Here is an 18704-nt window from a genome sequence, read left to right as displayed (position 1 = left end):
GCTCACACCTGACAGCATCATGAGAGTCGTAACCCAACGGGTCTAGAGCGCGCCAGTTTGGGGAAGCATCCTTTGGAAACGACCACAGGTGGGAGGTAATGTGTTACGTAGAAAGAATAAAAGAATAAAAAACCTATGATTTTAAACCCTATGATTTTACACACACACACAAGAAAATTCCAAAAGTCAGTTTTAAAAAATTTATTCTGTCTCCAGACCATGCTTCGGTGAACAGGTTGCAAGTTGATTCTGCATTCAGCAACCTGGCTCACACTCACCCCAGACAGGAGCAATTTCAGCTGTGGACCCTCCCCACCACACGTCACACCAAAAGCCACATTCCTTAGACAAGGGGGCTGTCCTGGGATCGTTGGCAAGCTGTCAAGGCCTGGGGCAGAAGGGAGCCTGCCTGCAAGACCGCATGGGGCAGGGGGCAAAGTCAAAAAGCAATACTCACTTCCCAGAAAGAGTGGTTTCCCTCCCCCTTTGCACCCTGAGATAGGACCATGGAATTGTAGAGTTGGAAGGGATCCCAGGGGTCATCTAGTCCGACCTCCTGCAATGCGGGAATTCGGCAAGTAGCTAAATCACAAAAGGCAAGGGGAGGCTTCTGGCTCTTCAGTCCAGGGGAGCATTTAAGCTTTATCCTTCCTTGCAAAGCTGACGGGGGGAGTTCCTGTTAAGACTTTTCCTGTCCTGCCCCCCTGAGCTTCAACTATAGGTCGAGTGCTTTGTTTCAAACTGTGACATGTGAGCTGCACAATGGACGCCCCCCCCCCCAATGTGGCTCCAGTCCAACAACTGGCACCAAGGTAGGCATAACCTAATTGTCTGGGACTTTCCACAGCACCAGTAGTCAATACGAAGAGGGCTCTCAGGCTGCCACTAGTTTGCAGGTGGGAGTCAGTTGCGAACCAGCAAATTCAGGGAGGGCACAATTAAAGGGGATTTGGGACTCCTGTGCTGCAAAGCTGCTTCCAAAAAAGAACAGGCTTTTTGCAGTAAGGAAAGTGGCGTGGAAAAGCACCGGAACGGGTGAGTTGGCCATTGCTTGATGCAAAGTTGTATAATCTTCCTGCAAACTCTGTGCAAACGAATCGGTCAGAATGCTCGATAAATAGGTTATCTGGAAGCGACCCACATTTACCTGTACAATGGATTAATGCCATTAATTTCTATATAAATGCCATTTCTGAACATTCCGTCACACTCTAGTGCAGGCATCCCCAAACTGCGGCCCTCCAGATGTTTTGGCCTACAACTCCCATGATCCCTAGCTAACAGGACCAGTGGTCGGGGAAGATGGGAATTGTAGTCCAAAACATCTGGAGGGCTGAAGTTTGTGGGTGCCTGTTCTAGTGTGACCAAGGAACAGAACCCAGAGCAGGTCTATGCAGATGAAGGGGGCGGGGCTAAGCTGATAGAAGCAAAGTCGATTATTATTGCTTGCAGCCGCCAGGCGGTGGGGAGAGGGTCTTCGCCACTATCCTAACAGCACCCCGATTTCACGCCTTTGCTATCTTCCCATGCAAAACGCTGCACACTCCAGGGGTTCTCCCCATTTGCAAAGCCTTGTTTCACACGCAGACTGTCATAATAACAGGCATTTGGCTAAATTGGGCTAACTAAACGCTGCCATCAGCCCCAAGGATGCTCTCAGCAAAGCCAAAGACAGTCTGCACATTGTTCCCACCACAGGAAGTTTTTCGGGGTTACCTCTGGCCTCTCTGAATAATAATGGCAGGCGAGGTCAATCTGGAAGAAAGTTCAAGTCCCCAGTCCCTACTGATTTGTAAAAACTGGTTCAGCTAAGAAAGAATGCAATGCTAAGTAAGATTCCTGGGTGGACAGGTGCTTCTGAGTTGAATTTGTCTTGAATTTGGATGGCGACGCTTTTGCTGGAGCCGCACGGCAGGTGGGTGAGAGTTTGTGGGGGGATTTTGGGTGTGCCAACCCTACTAGATCATCCCCGCCAGGAAAGGTGGGAGGAAGAGGCCAATCGTCCCCAGCAAGCAGACAATGACGAACATCCAGAGGAACATGCGGTCAATCACCATGGCAACGTACTTCCAGTCTTCCTTCACCTGCAAGGATAGGAGAGAGTCATGAAGCCACACCTCCTTGACCAGCAGGTCTCCATAATCCACGGACGACATCCCTTTGGGTCTTGAAACAGCACATCTAGCAGATTGTTCAAGAGTTTTCCCACAGGGGTCTCTTTACCCACGGCTATTGGAAGACCCTAATTGCCGACCTCATAGAATCAGAGAGCTGTAGAGTTGGAAGGGGATCCCCCAAGGGTCATCTAGTCCAACCCCCTGCGATGCAGGAATCTCAGCTAAAGCATCCAGGACAGACGGCCATCCAGCCTCTGCTTAAATACTTCCACCACCCTCTGGGGGAGTCCATTCTGCTGGATCTCTGGGACGTACTGCTAATGGACAAACTGTCAGGCCACGTCTGAGAAAATCAGGCAGACAACACAAAACAGCCAAAAACCAAAACAGCGTTTCATTCCACCTGGCATAGTTTTATTACAGGCGCTGCACCGGTGGAACGTGGTTATAGGCCTCCGTGGACACACAACAACTTGTGGGATGATCCTTTTGTTTAAAAACTGAAATAACTTTAAGTGGGGACATCCATTAAGCTAGTGGTTCTCTTAGTGTGCAGTACTGCCTCCTGGGGGGGGGGCAGGATTACCTAGGGACTCTAAGACTCAAGCAGGCAGCAGGGGGTGATGGGGGTGTAAATGATTCTCACACTAATAATAATAATAATAATAATAATAATAATAATAATAATAATATACTGCCCTTCACCCAAAGATCCTAGGGCAGCTCACCACAGAAAAATATAAAATGAGAGTACAAAAGACATTCTAAACAAAAATCACCCTCCCCTCCCACAAACACAGAGGCAGAGGAGAATTAACAGGGACACATTTTCCCCTTCTCTCTGCCAACAGAGGTCATCATCAAGGGAGACCCAAGCAGTATCTGTGCCTAAACCCCTCTTGAAATGTATCCAGCCAGGGCAGCACTGGACCAAGTCCTGCTTTGTTGAATGAATTAAACTGAATAGTTTTAACCGGACTTGGAATAAATGTGCAATTTATCGTTACTCTTCTGAATTGTATTGTGTTGTTGTCTTCCTTAGTGGCTTGTGCAAACCGCTGTTCGGAATAGCGCTTTTTACAGGGTCAGGTGCGGGGGGGGGGCATTGGAGGAGAAGAGGAGGAGGAGGAGTTTGGATTTGATATCCCACTTTATCACTACCCGAAGGAGTCTCAAAGCGGCTAACAATCTCCTTTTCCCTTCTTCCCCCACAACAAACACTCTGCGAGGTGAGTGAGGCTGAGAGACTTCAGAGAAGTGTGACTAGCCCAAGGTCACCCAGCAGCTGCATGTGGAGGAGCCGAGACGCGAACCCGTTTCACCAGATTACGAGTCTACCGCTCTTAACTACTAAACCACACTGATGAGTTTGTGGACCCCGGGGGGGGGGGGAAGTGGGGTCCCAAAAAAGTTTAGCAGCCCCTGCATTGGGGGAACGACGCTGCTGCTGTGACACCCTGTTTCTGACGTCTAGAGGGAACTGTTTGCTTGTGTTACGAACACAACAGTGAGCTTTGGGGGTGGGCGGCGGCGGCGGGGGGGGAATCCTGGGTCCTAACTCCACAAGGTAGCTTTTCAGTTCTCAGAGTCAACAACTCACCGAGAAATCGGCATCCTCAGCCCGCAAGTGGTTGGCGATGTAGTGCACCCCTTCCAGGGCCTTCAAGATGCTTGGAGACAGCTGCAGACCCTGCTCGGAGGATGTTGGGTTCTCCGTTTTGGTGGCCGGGCGCCGGACCAGTTCCACGAAGCCCCTCCCCAGGTGCCGGGCACAGGTGTAACGGTACTGGAGGCAATGGTGGGGGCAGGTGCCCTGGAGGGGCAGGCGGCCGGCCCTCCTCCTCTCCTCGCTGCCGCCACCGCTGTCATCTTCTTCGTTCCACTTCTCGTCCACGTCCGTCTCCAGCCAGCACCGGGACGTGCTCAGATTTGCCGGAGGTGCATCGTACTGCCCGATTACCTCTTCGCTGGTCACCCTGAGCCCCGCCGTCAGCACCGGGGGCCTCTTCATGAAGAGCCACCTGGGGATGAAGTCCAGGAAGACGGCACGGACCCACTGGGGCATCTTGTGGGTGCTAGGCGAGCGGTGGTGGACGTTGAGGACGAAGACCGTGATGACGATGGAGAGCGTCACGAAGATCATGGTGAAGAGGAGGTACTCTCCGATCAGAGGGATGACCAGGGAGGTGGACGGGATGATCTCGGTGATCAGGAGGAGGAAGACGGTGAGGGACAGGAGGACGGAGATGCAGAGGGTGATCTTCTCCCCGCAGTCGGAGGGCAGGTAGAAGACCAGGACGGTCAAGCAAGAGATGAGGAGGCAAGGGATGATGAGGTTGATGGTGTAGAAGAGGGGCAGTCGCCGGATGACGAAGCTGTACGTGATGTCGGGGTAGATCTCGGTGCAGCAGTCGTACTTCTTGGTGTTGTAGGTGCCCACGGCATGGATGATGGCCCACTCGCCGCTCTCCCAGTAGTCCTTGAGGTCTACCTGCCGCTCCATGCTCTCCAGGTCAATCTTGGCTTTGTCGTACGTCCACGAGCCGAACTTCATCTTGCAGTTCTGTTGGTCGAAGGGGAAGAAGGTGACGTCGATGCTACAGGAGCTCTTGTAGATGGCCGGAGGGGTCCACTTCACACTGCCGTTGGAGAAGAGGTGCGCCTTTGTCATGTGTGTGACGGCAAACTCCCCATCGGCACTGAAGGAGCAATGGAGAGGAGAGTGTGGGAATGTTGTGGATAGTAGGAGAAATATATTGATTGAATATTATCCTTCCTCACTCACACTAGTGAGTCAGTAGCAGAGTACATTCCCCAGTATATTGCAGGAAGCTAGTTGGTAGATTCGTTTGAAAATCTTTACTTTTGCTTCTGGCTCCCAGTATGTTTCTGAGTACAATTCAAAGTGTTGGTGCTGACCTTTAAAGCCCTAAACGGCCTCGGTCCAGTATACCTGAAGGAGCGTCTCATCCAAGATCCCATCCAGCAAATTACTTAAGTGCACTGGATAACCCTAAACATGGTTGGGCATTTTCCAGAGCCGTTTTAATGTTCTCCCTTCAGCACTACTAGAGAGCAGATAGCATGCCATCCCAGTTGAACATACATTATGTCCAGGCAACTCTAATCAGATTGAGTCCATTGGGCACGTCCTTCTATACCATGGTGCCCAAAGAGAGCTAATTTAACCATTTTTAAGGAAATTACCTGGCCGCTTGGAGGAAACTTACGTTAAATACCTTTTTGCCAATAAGTGGTGCCTCGCAAGACGAATTTAATTCATTCCACGAGTCAATTCGTTTTGCGAAAAATTTGTCTTGCGAATCACGGTTTCCCATAGGAATGCAATGAAATTTCTTTTCTTTTTTTGGCCCATAGGAACACATTAATTAAATTTCAATGCATTCCTATGGGAAACCACGATTCGCAAGACAATTTTTTCGCAAAACGAATTCGTCTTGCGAGTCACCATCAGATCACCATCAGATCGCAAAACGCATTCGTCTTGCGAAAAATTCATCTTGCAGGGCATTCGTCTTGCGAGGTACCACTGTAAAGATCTGGATATCATCAGGCCTGTTGCGAAATTCTGTTTTATAGCAATGAGGACAAGACAGGCTGTGGCGACAGCGATGGCCAGCGAATGAGAACTGATTTTAATCTCTGGAATACAGATTTTAGCTGAAAGAGTGTTATTTTGAATGTAAATAAGTTTATAGGGGATTTTTAATTACATCCACTTCTTCATGAGGATGTGGGATATGATGTTGTTGTTGTTGTTGTTAACTTTGTTGTCTGGTCTTTGACTGCAATAAAGATTGCTTGCTTGCGTGTCTCCAGCCCCATTGCTCATCCCAAATACTGAGGTTGGGCATTTTCTTGTGGTTCCCTCACTGCGAGAAGTGAAGTTACAGGGAACCAGGCAGAATGCCTTCTCGGTAGTGGCACCCGCCCTGTGGAATAACCTCCCATCAGATGTCTAGGAGATAAAGTATTACTTTTAGATTAAGACATCTGAAAGCAGCCGTGTATCAGGAAGTTTTTAATGTTTGACATTTTATTATGTTTTTATATGTGCTGGAAGCTGCCCAGAGTGGCTGGGGAAACCCGGACAGATGGGTGGGGGTATAAATAATAAAATGTTGCTGTTGTTATTATTGGCAACCAAACACCCAGCGATTAATCTCACTTGTTTCTTTGCTAAAGTGATGACTAGCCTAGGAGATATGGAGGATGCTGTTCATTTAGCTGGCCTTTGCTGGGACTTTTGATGTGGTTTCCTTTGGGTCTTCCGCTGCGGTGGATCGAAGACAGATTGAGAAGTCCCCTTTGACCTGAAATATTTTCATGAGAGAACATTGGGGGTGGGTCTGGGAAAGGGTGGGAATAGGATGAATAAGTGATAAATATTTTTAATGGACTGATATATATGGCATGATCTGGGTGTGATAAATGGAATTCATTGAAATGTCCAAGGGACAGTAGTAGGGGGGGGGATGTGATAAATTGATTAGTGAGAAGGAAAGAGGTTAGTTTTTTTATAATCTGGGGAAAAAAATATTCTTGGTAAAAAATAATAAGTTAAGGGAAGAGTTAAAAGTTTGAAGAATTGAAATAGAGTTGAAATAAGTTTGGAAATTGGAAATATAAAATTGAAAGTATAGATTTATAAATATGAGTATTATGTGTAAAGCAGGGAAGTTAATTTTGATTATTATGAAGGGATGAATTATTATTGTGAAAACTGTCCAATTGATAATTAATAAGGAATTCAGAGTGGGGGTAGTCGGGGAAGTCTAGATGGTTATGAAATGATTTGAATTAAGAAGTTTAATTTTTGTTTTTGTGGGGTTTTTTTCTTCCTCTCTTTTTCGCCTTTTTTCTTATTTTTCTTATCTTTTTTGGCCTTCTTTTTCTTAGGCCTTCTTTTGTCTTTTTTGTTTTTGGTTTTGTCTTTTGGTTCTATGAAGGAAATTGGAATTAGGATGTATTTACAGTGATGTGGTTAATGGAAAATAATAAAAATTATTTGAAAAAAATTGAAATATTTTCATGAGTACCACTGGGTGGCAGCATAACACCAGCCAATGGAACGAAGCCATTACTGGGACACTGTTTGCACAAGAAGTCATAATAGCAGGTACTTAACAGATTAGACAACTGGGCCAAAGCAAACAACATGAATTTTAACAAGGAGAAATGTAAAGTACTACACTTGGGGGGGGGGGGAATGAAAGGCACAAATACAGGATGGGAGACACCTGGCTTGAGAGCAGTACATGTGAAAAGGATCTAGGAGTCTTGGTAGACCACAGACTTGACATGAGTCAGCAGTGTGATGCAGCAGCTAAAAAAGCCAATGCAGTTCTGGGCTGCATCAATAGGAGTATAGCATCTAGATCTAGGGAAGTAATAGTACCACTGTATTCTGCTCTGGTCAGACCTCACCTGGAGTACTGTGTCCAGTTCTGGGTACCACAGTTCAAGAAGGATAGTGACAAGCTGGAACGTGTCCAGAAGAGGGCAACCAAAAGGGTCAAAGGCCTGGAAACAATGCCTTATGAGGAACGGCTCAGGGAGCTGGGTATGTTTAACCTGGAGAAGAGAAGGTTAAGGGGTGATGTGATGAAAAATGAAAAAAATGAAAAATTGGTCAAAGGCCTGGAAACAATGCCTTATGAGGAACGGCTTAGGGAGCTGGGTATGTTTAACCTGGAGAAGAGAAGGTTAAGGGGTGATGTGATGAAAAATGAAAAAAATGAAAAATTGCAGAGTGAGGCATCTGACCCTGGCGACCGATTCTTGGTGTGTGTGTGTTTGTAAGTAATTGAAGGGGCAGATTTAGGGCAATGCGAGTTGTGGGTTGCACTGGGCACAGAGCTGAGGAATGCGCCTTTTCAGAGCCTAGTATGCACTTAAGGTAAAAGGTAAAGGACCCCCAGACAGTTAAGTCCAGTCAAAGGTGACTATGCGGTTGCGGTGCTCATTTCGTTTTCAGGCCAAGGGAGCTGGGGTTTGTCCACAGACAGCTTTCTGGGTCATGAGGCCAGCAGGACTAAACCGCTTCTGGCGCAACAGAACACCATGACAGAAGCCAGAGCACACGGAAACGTCATTTACCTTCCCGCCACAGCGGTACCTATATATTTACTTGCATTGGTGTGCTTTTGAACTGCTAGGTTACCCTGTTGCGGGGATTTGAACCGCCAACCTTCCGATCCACAAGCCCAAGAGGCTCGGTGGTTTAGACCACAGTGCTTGCCTAGCTTTTGGAAGGAGGTTGAAGGGCTCTAGTACCCTGCCAGAGCCTTGCGCCTCCTTTCCAAAGCCTGGCTTAAGCCGGCACTGTGAGAGCTGGTGGGAAGGGCATGAAATGGCCTCACACAGGACGGCATATGACCAAGGTCCGCTGCTGTCAGAACTGTGTGTGCTGCATGTCCTCCAAACCCCACTAAGGCCAATGCTGAAGTGCGCACAATGCTCTCGTGATTGGGTCCAGCTTGCAGGCTTCCCTTTATGGCATCTATGTGCAGGGGCATACAAAGTGGGGGGCAGAGGGGGCAGGCCGCCCCAGGTGCCACTTGGGGGGGTGACAAGATGGCCCCTGTCTCCCCCCCCAGTTGTAGAGCGGCCAAGGGTGCACGGAGTCCTAATGGGCGCCGCTCGCATGGCATCCGTATGGGCTACTGCTTTCGCGCACTGTCCATATGAGCATCTGTATGGGATGCCTCCCACACGGCGACAGTACAGACTACTGATCTCACGTGCTGTCCATACGGGCGTCCGTATGGGCTGCCTCTCACACTCCATACAGGATGCTGCACATGCGCAGTCCATACGGACGTCACATATCCATCACAGAGCGGTTCCCCCCACCCCTCAGCGTCCCGCCCTTACCTTCCAAGTCCCGGACTGCAGAATCCGGGACTGGCAGCCGTGTGACACCGGAAGTTGCGTCGACGTAACTTCCGGTGTCGTTTTGCCCTTCTATGGGCACAAAAAATGGCCGCCGCCTGCTTCGAAAGTCACTTCTACGCATCTCAGGAAGTGCGTTGATGCAACTTCCAGTGTCGCTCCGCCCATCTATGGGCACCAAAAATGGCCACCGGCGACACCGGAAGTCGTGTCTATCCACTTCCGGACATATGTAGATGCGACTTTTGAAGCCGCCGGTGGCCATTTTTGGTGCCCATAGAAGGGCAAATCGGAAAGGAAAAAAATGCCCGCCGGCAGGAGGAAATAACGGAGAAAAACGGGAGACGAAGTGATATGGGGGGCCACCGGGAAAAGGTAAGTGAAAACGGGGGTTTCCCGGGGAAAACGGGGTACTTGGCAGCTATGGTCCCGCCCCGGGCGCCGGAGAGGGTTCCTCCGCCCCTGTCTGTGTGGCCAATGCGAGAACAGAATGCTGTACTCGGGGGGCCATTGGCCTGATCCAGCAGGGCTTTTCTTGTGTGCTTGACTGGTGCTGAGCTCCTCCTGCTGAGGCCTGTCTCAGGTTAATAATCCTTGTGCGCAAAAAGCGTAAGAATATTGGCTCATCTAGTCCAGAACCCTGTTCTCACAGAAGAGATGCCCATTATGGGGAAATCCGCAAGCAGAAGAGCCCTTTTTCCTTCCTGTGGTTTCCAGAAACTGGTATTCAGAAGCATTTCTCCCTCCAATTGCTATCCATAGCCCTCTCCTCCTCTTCCTCTTTTAAAGCCACCTGGGTTGGTGGCCATCACTAACTCCTGTGGCAGTGAGTTCCATAGTATAACGATGTGTCGCATGGACAAGGACTTCCTGTGGCATATTTTTAAGGGGCTTTGTTGGATCAATGAGCTGCTCCCCTTTTCCCCGTTGGCCCAAGCACCTACTTGTTATACAGCACAATGTCTGGGATCCAGATCATCTCGGAAGGCGCTCGGATGGAAGTGACATTGTCAAAATCCACCGGGTTCCACTGGAGCTTGTAGTCATTCCATTCCTGGTGGCAAAGAAACGGTGCTGGGCTCATTATTCACTTCCAAGATGTGCATATTCTTAATATTGATGCACACATTTATCAACTTTCTCCCTCTTTTTGATACATTTATTTACAGTGGTACCTCGGGTTACGATCTTAATTCGTTCCAGAGGTCTGTTCTTAACCCGAAACCATTCTTAACCTGAGATGCGCTTTCTCATCCTGGGGCAAAGTTCTCAACCCAAGGTACTGCTTGCGGGTTAGCGGAGTTTGTAACCCGAAGCGTTTGCAACCTGAGGTGCCACTGTATTTGGTTTTTCAGATTAAAACTTGACAGTCAGTTAAAAACTTGACAGACAGTTGTATCGAACGTACAACATAGAAACAAGATTCCAAGGAATCTCTTGGACTTCCCTCCTCCCCTTTGTGGGTCCTAATGTTAATCATTTCCTCCTGCATCTTTTATATAACCCACATCTTTTACATCTCCATTGCGTCCAAAATTCACCATAAATCTACAAGTGATATTCCAGTCCTACTAACGATTTTAACTGTTTACCATGGTTTTTAAGATAGGTTATAAATTCCCCCCATTCCTTATTAAATTTTTTGTCTTCCTGATTTCTGATTCTTCCAGTCATTTTAGCCATTTTGGCATAATCCATCACCTTTATCTGCCATTCTTCTCTGGTCGGGACGTTATCTTCTTTCCCTTTCTTAACTTTCTTAGTTATTAAGAAAGAAATAAATTAACACAGGACTCAGAAGAAAGTCCTGTTGAATTCAGTCTTGCAGCCTTAATGCCAACCTTCATAACAGGTAACAGCTCTTAGCTTAAGACCCCCCCCCCCCCGGGCCAAGAGTTTTCCATGGCTGGAAGCTTCAATGCGTGGGGGTCGAGGGGACCATCTCTGCAAGGCTGAAGTTAATCATAGGAATTGTAGAACTGTAGAGTTGGCAGGGACCATAAGGGTCATTTAGTCCAGTCCCCTAGAATGCAGGGATCTTTTGCTCAGTGTGGGACTCGAACCCACAACCCTGCGATTAAAAGTCTCATGCTTTACCTACAGGGCTTGCTTCCAGTTCCTTATTTGACACTAGGTTGCAATGTGAGACCCTTGAATAAGACCTGGCAAAAAGTAAACCCTGTGTTGGGCTCAGATTACCATATTTTTCCATGTATAAGACAACCCCTATTTTTTTAAACCCAAAATTAAGAAATTAAGTTCTTTGGCTTTTTTGGGGGGGGAGGTAACTTCCGCCAATCGCTCGCCCGCCTGCCCGCCACTGCCGATCGCTTGCCACAGCCACTGCCGATCACACACCTTGCCGCAGCTGGCAATTTTCTACCGGCTCGCCACCACCAACAGCCCACCCACTCACTTGCCGCAGCCACCAATCGCTTGCCCAATTGCCGCAGCCACAGCCAATCACCAGCAGGCCTTGTTGCAGCCACCAATCACTCACCCAATTGCTGCTGCCAATCTCCTGCTTGCTGCTGCCATCGAACATCCCCCCCCCTCTGCATTCACTATCCATGTATAAGACGACACACAATTTTTGCCTGATTTTTTAAAGCAAACAGCATCATCTTATACACAGAGAAATATGGTATATCTTTATTCCTGCTTTGCAAAGGGTTGGAGAAGAGGACCTTTGGGTCTCTACACCCCAAATCTTTGCTGGAGTTTGCGTTGCGCTCCCTGCCTTTAACTCCCATCCCGCTTTACCTGCTTGAGCCAAACGTTTGTGGTCATCATTTGATTCTTCTCATCCTAGATTTGCAGACGATGAGAGAGAGAGAGAGAGAGAGAGATGTTATTTGAAAGAAATGCAAAGGTGCAAATAGAAGCTGTTGTCTCCTCTATTTTGTGGATGGGATTACAGTGGTAACTTGGGTATCAAATGCCTTGGTTCCCAAATGCCTTGGTTCTCAAACTCCAAAAACCCGGAAGTAGCTGCTCCGGTTTTCAAACGTTTTTTGGAAGCCGAACGTCTGATGTGGCTGCCAGCTATTGTTTCCGAGGCACCTGCACCAATCAGAAGCTGCTCCTTGGTTTTTGAACATTTCGAAAGTCAACTGGACTTCCGGGACAGATTAAGTTTGGTGCTTTTGTTTCTGCTATTTATTTTGCATTTTTGTTTTTGAGGCTTTTTCAGTTCAATTTGTTTTTGTGACTTTAGTTCATGACTTTAGTTCATTTGTTTTTGTGACTTTGTGGAACCCTGTTCAGCTACTGATTGATTGATTGATCGTGTGACTGTGGAAATGGATAAAAGCCCCCCCCCCCATCCAAACAATGACTATCCCCAGTGCAGGTAAGTAAAATTCACGTTAAATTCCTGTTTTAGGGGTTGTTTTTTAAAGTCTGCAGAAGATTAATTCGTTTTGCATTACTTTCTAGGGGAAAGCATGCCTTGGTTTTGGAACGCTTTAGTTTTGGAACGGACTTCCAGAACGGATTAAGTTTGAGAACCAAGGTACCACTGTAAATCACAAACCAGCCAATTCAGGTTGCCCCAGTGAAGTGGATTTGGCACCTGTGCATCAAAGCCTGTTCCAAAAAAGGCAAAAGGCAAAAGGCCTTTTCTGCAGCAAGGGAAATTGTGGGGAAAGGCACCTGAAGGTGTGGGGGGAACTGTTGCTCCAGGCCACAGTATGTAACCTCCCCACAAAGAAATCCAGGTGAATGCTAATTAAAGAGGTCATTTGGGACCAGAGTCCTCTGCTCTCACTGCATCCAGGCCTGAAAAGAGGGAGATCTGATATTACAATGGTATGGGGACCCTATGCTCAGCCGAAGCTCAGTGGCAGAACAACTGCTTTGGATACAGAAGGACCCAGGTCCTGCCCTCAGGATCTCCAAGGAAGACTAGTGGAAGATCAGTGAATACATAGTCAATAGCCTACTGGAAGAGAGAATACCTCCCAAGTCTCCCGCTGAAAAATGCAGGATCAGCAGTGGCGCGGGACCGGAAGTTGCATAGAAGCAACTTCCGGGGCCACTCTTCCCATGTGTGGGGACCGGAAATCGGGCAGAACGACACTGGAAAAGTCACTTCTACACATGCCCAGCGGCCATCTTGGTGGTGGCTGCATGGCGGCTGCCATCTTGGTGGTTCCTGCATGGTGGCGGCCATCTTGGTAACAGCCGCCGCCATGAAGCCACCACGAAAATGGCCGCCAGGCATGCGTAGAAGCGACTTCCGGTGCCTCTCTGCCCAATTTCCGGTGCCCACACATGGGAAGAGCGGCACCCAAAATGGAGGCTCCCTGGCAGGTAGGAATTCCGGGGGATTTCCAGGATTTTTCTCCATTCGGAAGAACAGCGGGAAATGGATTAAAATCCGGGGGTTTCCTGCGAAAAATGGGATACTTGGCAGCTAAGGAAGACAGGGGCCAAGGGTCTGATTTAGTAGAAGGCAACTCCCTATGTTTGTGTTCACACATGTACTCCTCTTAAACCAGAGTGAGGAGCTCTATGGCCTGCTTCTTGATATCTGAAAACAAGGTTATCACTTCAGACCATAGCTGCCAAGTACCCTGTTTTCCCCAGGAAACCCCCGTTTTTACTTACCTTTTCCCCATGGTCCCCCGTATCACTTCGTCTCCCGTTTTTCTCCGTTATTTTCTCCTGCCGGCTGCCATTTTTTTCCTTTCCGATTTGGCCTTCTATGGGCCGCCGGCTTCAAAAGTCGCATCTACGCATGTCCGGAAGTGCATAGACGCGACTTCCGGTATCGGCGGCGGCCATTTTTTGTGCCCATAGATGGGCGGAGCGACACCGGACGTTGCGTTGACGCACTTCCTGACATGCGTACAAGCGGCTTTCGAAGCCACCGGCGGCCATTTTTTGTGCCCATAGAAGGGCAAAGCGACACCGGAAGTTACGTCGACGCAACTTCCAGTGTCACACGGCTGCCGGTCCCGGATTCTGCAGTCCGGGACTTGGAAGGTAAGCTTCAGACTGGTCTTGCTTTCCACCTGAAGGGCAGCCTCTCTCTGTCTACTTCCTGTCAACTGCGGCCAGATGCAGTTTCTTCAAACTGTTCGGCAGTGGAATTTGCTACCAAGGAGTGTGGTGGAGTCTCCTTCTTTGGAGGTCTTTAAGCAGAGGCTTGACGGGCATATGTCAAGAATGCTTTGATGGTGTTTCCTGCTTGGCAGGGGGTTGGACTGGATGGCCCTTGTGGTCTCTTCCAACTCTATGATTCTATGATTCAATACATATCTATCCCAAAACATAACGTTTTTATGCAGCAAAGTGCATTGTCTTCTAGGAAAAATATATAACGCATCCATCAGATTGGGCTGCATGCCATCACGGTGCCAGTTCAGAGTGAGGGTTTTCCTACCCTCACTCTGAATGGGTAGGTGTTTTTTCTCTCTCTCTCCCGCCCACACTCCATTTTCACATTGCAACTTCCAATATCACCAAAGGGGAAACATTTCTCTGCAGCTGCTTTTTGCTTTTTTCATTTGCAAAGAGCAGCGAGGTGAGTGAGCAGACGCTGCTTGGAACACTTACCACGTCAATCAGCTGAGCAATGGACAACCCAAACCTGACAATAACAACATCAGAGGTATTGGGGACTGGCCTGGACCACTTGTTGTATGCATTGAATAGGTGCTTGAAGAGTCTCTCCTCAGCCTGGGTTTGCGTTCGGCCTTGGACTGAGGCTGAAATGGAAATCAAATGTTATGAGTTGGCAAGAACCAGCCTTGAATGCTGAGAATCATTGCAGGTCAGTTATCAAAAGTCCCCAGATATTAACTGCATGTCAACAGTTAAGGATGGATGTCGTGTTAGAGCACAGGGTACCTTTAGTCTCTCTCCACCTTGGCGCGCCAGCTCTCCCTCCGGAGGCCGCTAGGCTGTCCCCTTCCTTGGGGAGGACCAAGCTATACCCCGTCGCTCTACTGAAATTACCGATAGACTGCCACCACCAAACGCTATGACCTAGCCGTTTGGACAAATTATTACTCTGGTAGAGGGCAAAGCAGCAAGGACTGGAATAGCAATGTGGAACCGGAAAGGACCAAAACCCACAGAAATATCTTTTAACTATTTATTATAGAAATATAGTTAAACAAACAGAATATACCAGTTCTCAGAAAAGGGATTACAAAGATTAAAACAAATAAGCATAGCTAACTTACAAGTACAAACTTAGAATGGTGTTGAGGACAAAGCTGCATTTCTCCATCCTGGCAACTTGCAGCGGAGAGCCTAGCAAACTTCAGCATTTCTCAGGCTCTTTGAAGCAGCAATACAGCAGACACCTTGCAGGCCATTTGCAGAACAAAAGAACTTTCTCTTTACAGACTTAAATCCCCCAAAACCCCTCAAGGGCGTACACCTAGCCCCACGTGGAATTTCAGGTAATTAACCAATCCACGTTAGCTTTACTTTCGAATAAGCCAATCAAGGGACAACAGACGCTTGTCTTGTCAATCAATTAGGGAGATTATACAGATGTCCAGTGTTTACATATCAATCACTCGGAGGCAATTTAACCTTCCTGTTCTCATGCCCGAGTGAAAACCATTAACTCTTATCAAGGGAATGTGATAAAAAAAAAATTCCTTCAGTAGCACCTTAAAGACCAACTAAGTTTTTATTTTGGTATGAGCTTTCGTGTGCATGCACACTTCTTCAGATACAGTGAAATGGAAGTTTCCAGGCACTTATGTAGAGAAGGGGTGGGGAGGGGTGGGGGTGGGGAGGGGGGATCACTCAGAAGGGTGGTGGAAATGGGTGATTGACTGACTGATAGCTGTTGATGACCGCAAACGACTGCAAATGGTTTTGCATGAAAAAGCAAGGGTTGAGATGGCTGAAGATCGCTTATCATGTATAATGAGATAAGAATCCGATATCTCTGTTCAAACCAGGTCCCTCCATGGTTTTGAGCTTGGTGATAAGTTGCAATTCAGCAACTTCTCTTTCCAGTCTATTTCTGAAATTCTTTTGTAGTAAGACAGCTACTTTGAGATCTTGTATAGAATGTCCTGGGAGATTGAAGTGTTCTCCTACTGGTTTTTCTGTCTTCTGGTTCCTGATGTCAGATTTATGTCCATTTATCCTTTGGCGTAGGGTTTGGCCTGTTTGTCCAATATAGAGAGCTGAAGGGCACTGTTGGCATTTGATGGCATACACAATGTTAGAGGATGAGCAATTAAATAGTCCTGAGATGGTATGTTGGATGTTGTTGGGGCCAGTAATGGTGTTGTCTGGGTGTATGTGGCAGCAAAGTTGGCATCTGGGTTTATTGCAGGCTCTGGTACCAGTGTCCATGTTAAGTCTGGTGGTTGTATTATTGTGGGTGAGGAGTTGTTTAAGATTGGGTGGCTGTCTGTAGGCAATGAAAGGTCTTCCTCCCAGAGCTTGAGAAAGGGAGCTGTCATTGTCCAGGAGAGGCTGTAGATCTCTGATGATGCGTTGTACTGTTTTAGCTTGGGAGCTGTATGTGATGACTAGTGGTGTTCTGTTATTTTCTTTTTTGGGTCTGTCTTGCAGCAGGTTCTCTCTAGGTATCTGTCTGGCTCTGTTGATCTGTTGTTTAACTTCATCAGGTGGATATTTTAGTTCTAAAAAGGTTTGCTGTAGATCTCTTAGGTGAGATTCTCTGTCTGTAGAGTTGGAACAGATGCGGTTGTAACGTAAGGCCTGGCTGTATACGATGGATTGTTTGGTATGTTTGGGATGGTAGCTAGAAGCATGTAGATATGTTTGTCGGTCAGTTGGTTTTCTGTATAAGGTGGTGTCTATATGTCCATCCTGTATTTTTATAGTAGTGTCCAAAAAATGTATTTCTTGCATAGATTGGTTCATTGTTAGGTTGATGGTGGGGTGAAAGTCATTGAATGTCTGGTGGAAGGTTTCCAGGGTCTGTTGTCCATGTGTCCAGATAATAAAAATATCGTCAATGTATCGCAGGTACAGGAGAGGTTTGAGTGGGTAGGAGTTAAGGAAACGTTGTTCTAAATCTGCCATGAAGATGTTGGCATACTGTGGGGCCATGCGGGTGCCCATGGCTGTGCCGCTGAGATAGGCCAGCTGCAAGACTTGTGAAGATTTACACTTGAATGAAAGAGCAGGAGGGGGATAACAGGAACCTCCTTTCTCAGGTTCAGAAGTTTACTTTCCCAAGCCTGGGTTTCTAAAGAACCAGAGTTCCACAATGCTTTGCAGCTTTCCCAACTCATTTTGCAGGGGCCAAAGATAGAAATGTATGTAATTACACGACAATGGACATCAAAGTTCAACCATATCCTGATGCCCAGAATTAATGCTCCACCTTTCTTTAGGACGTTCAAAGCACCTCACACACATTTCGTCTCAAAAACCTTTATAGAAACCATGTAAATGTAAGCTGGCATTATCACCCCCATATTGCAGATGTGAAGACTGAGGCTAAGAGAAAGGGGCAGGGAGAGGGAGAATGCCTTGCCTAAGATCAGATGGTGAGCTCATTTCAGTGGCAAGAGTCGAACCAGGGTCTCTCCGGGCTCCTGAAGTCTTGACTACTGCACATCCCACCAGCTCTCCAGTACTGAAAGTCTGGCAAATATCGAGGAAATGCCCAAAACACGGGAAAGTTGTGAGAATTAATGGCGATGCAGGAACCTGGGAAGTAAACTGGCAGGCGCTGAGAGAATCCTGCTGCATGAAGCCTAGAGATGGCCAAATCGCCTGGCGATTCGAGATGAAAGAAGACATGCTCGCAGGAGCGTCAGACTAATGCGCCTACAGCAGAGGCAGCCAGAAGTCAACTCCACAATAGGAACCCCCTGGGGACCAGAAGTCCAAGGCCAAAATACAACTAGCGGACAGATGTGAGGACAGATGTAGCCTCTTTAGCTAATGAAGTTTACCTGCTTCCCACTCTTCAAGGCCATAAGCTTTATGGGCCTTTGCTTCTTCCTGCTTTTCACTGCAGGAGAAACTTCTTCTGGGGTGCAGAGTGCCAATGTCATGGACGCAGAGGAATGGCGGGAGGAACCAGTTGGGGAACAAAAGGGGAAAGGGCTCAGAACCTGGGGCAGTCAGGGGGAGAAGAGGGAGAAGACCGGGAAGAGGAGGTGTCGGAAGCTGAAGGGGTAAGAGGGCTTAGTGAGCTGGGTGTGTCTGTGGCAGAGGAAAGTCCAGAATCAGAAGCTGAAGCAGGACAGTGGGAGGAGGGAAACCAAAAGGCAGAGGTCAATCAGGCTAGTGAAGAGGCATGGGTGTCTCCCCTCCTGCTGCAACAAGTTCCCCTCCCTCCTGCCTCCCAGAACCAGAAGAGGGGTAAAACGACCAGAGCAAAGGCAGGCTGCACGCAGGCACAGTCTCTGATTTCTTTCAAGAAGCCCTGGAGAGGAGACAACTTTGACGGCGGTGGGGAGGCTGGGACTTTTAGTCTCTGCAACTGATTTCATGGTGCAAGATCTACAGGGCCTGAGCTGCTAAGCTCATTAGGCCTGAAACTCTGTCTAGTCTGTGAGGCTCCTGTTTCCCTAATAGTTAACTATAGCTTTGAAGTGTATGCAGTGGCACAGCAAGGTCAGGTGGTACCCGGTGTGGAAAATCACCCCCCCCACACACACACATTGAAATGCACAGGATTTTGCCACCCCCCTCAGAGGTGATGCTACA

At 47.9% G+C, this 18704-nt stretch overlaps 1 protein-coding gene across 1 annotated transcript in view; it reads right to left on the bottom strand.

The window, feature by feature from the left end:
- Window positions 1-188: 188 nt before the first annotated feature.
- The window catches only part of CHRNA2 (cholinergic receptor nicotinic alpha 2 subunit), a 36921-nt gene continuing 18405 nt past the window's right edge, over window positions 189-18704 (bottom strand). The window contains exons 3-7 of the mRNA XM_035110823.2: window positions 14595-14746; window positions 11796-11840; window positions 9977-10086; window positions 3718-4816; window positions 189-2084 (exon numbers count right to left, since the gene is read on the bottom strand). Of these exons, the coding sequence (XP_034966714.1) occupies window positions 1959-2084; window positions 3718-4816; window positions 9977-10086; window positions 11796-11840; window positions 14595-14746 (1532 nt within the window). The 3' untranslated portion in view covers window positions 189-1958. The remainder of the gene's footprint in view (window positions 2085-3717; window positions 4817-9976; window positions 10087-11795; window positions 11841-14594; window positions 14747-18704) is intronic.

Source organism: Zootoca vivipara, chromosome 3, assembly GCF_963506605.1.
Source record: "Zootoca vivipara chromosome 3, rZooViv1.1, whole genome shotgun sequence".
Classification (NCBI taxonomy): Eukaryota; Metazoa; Chordata; class Lepidosauria; order Squamata; family Lacertidae; genus Zootoca; species Zootoca vivipara.
This window is presented reverse-complemented; position numbering and strand designations above follow the sequence as displayed.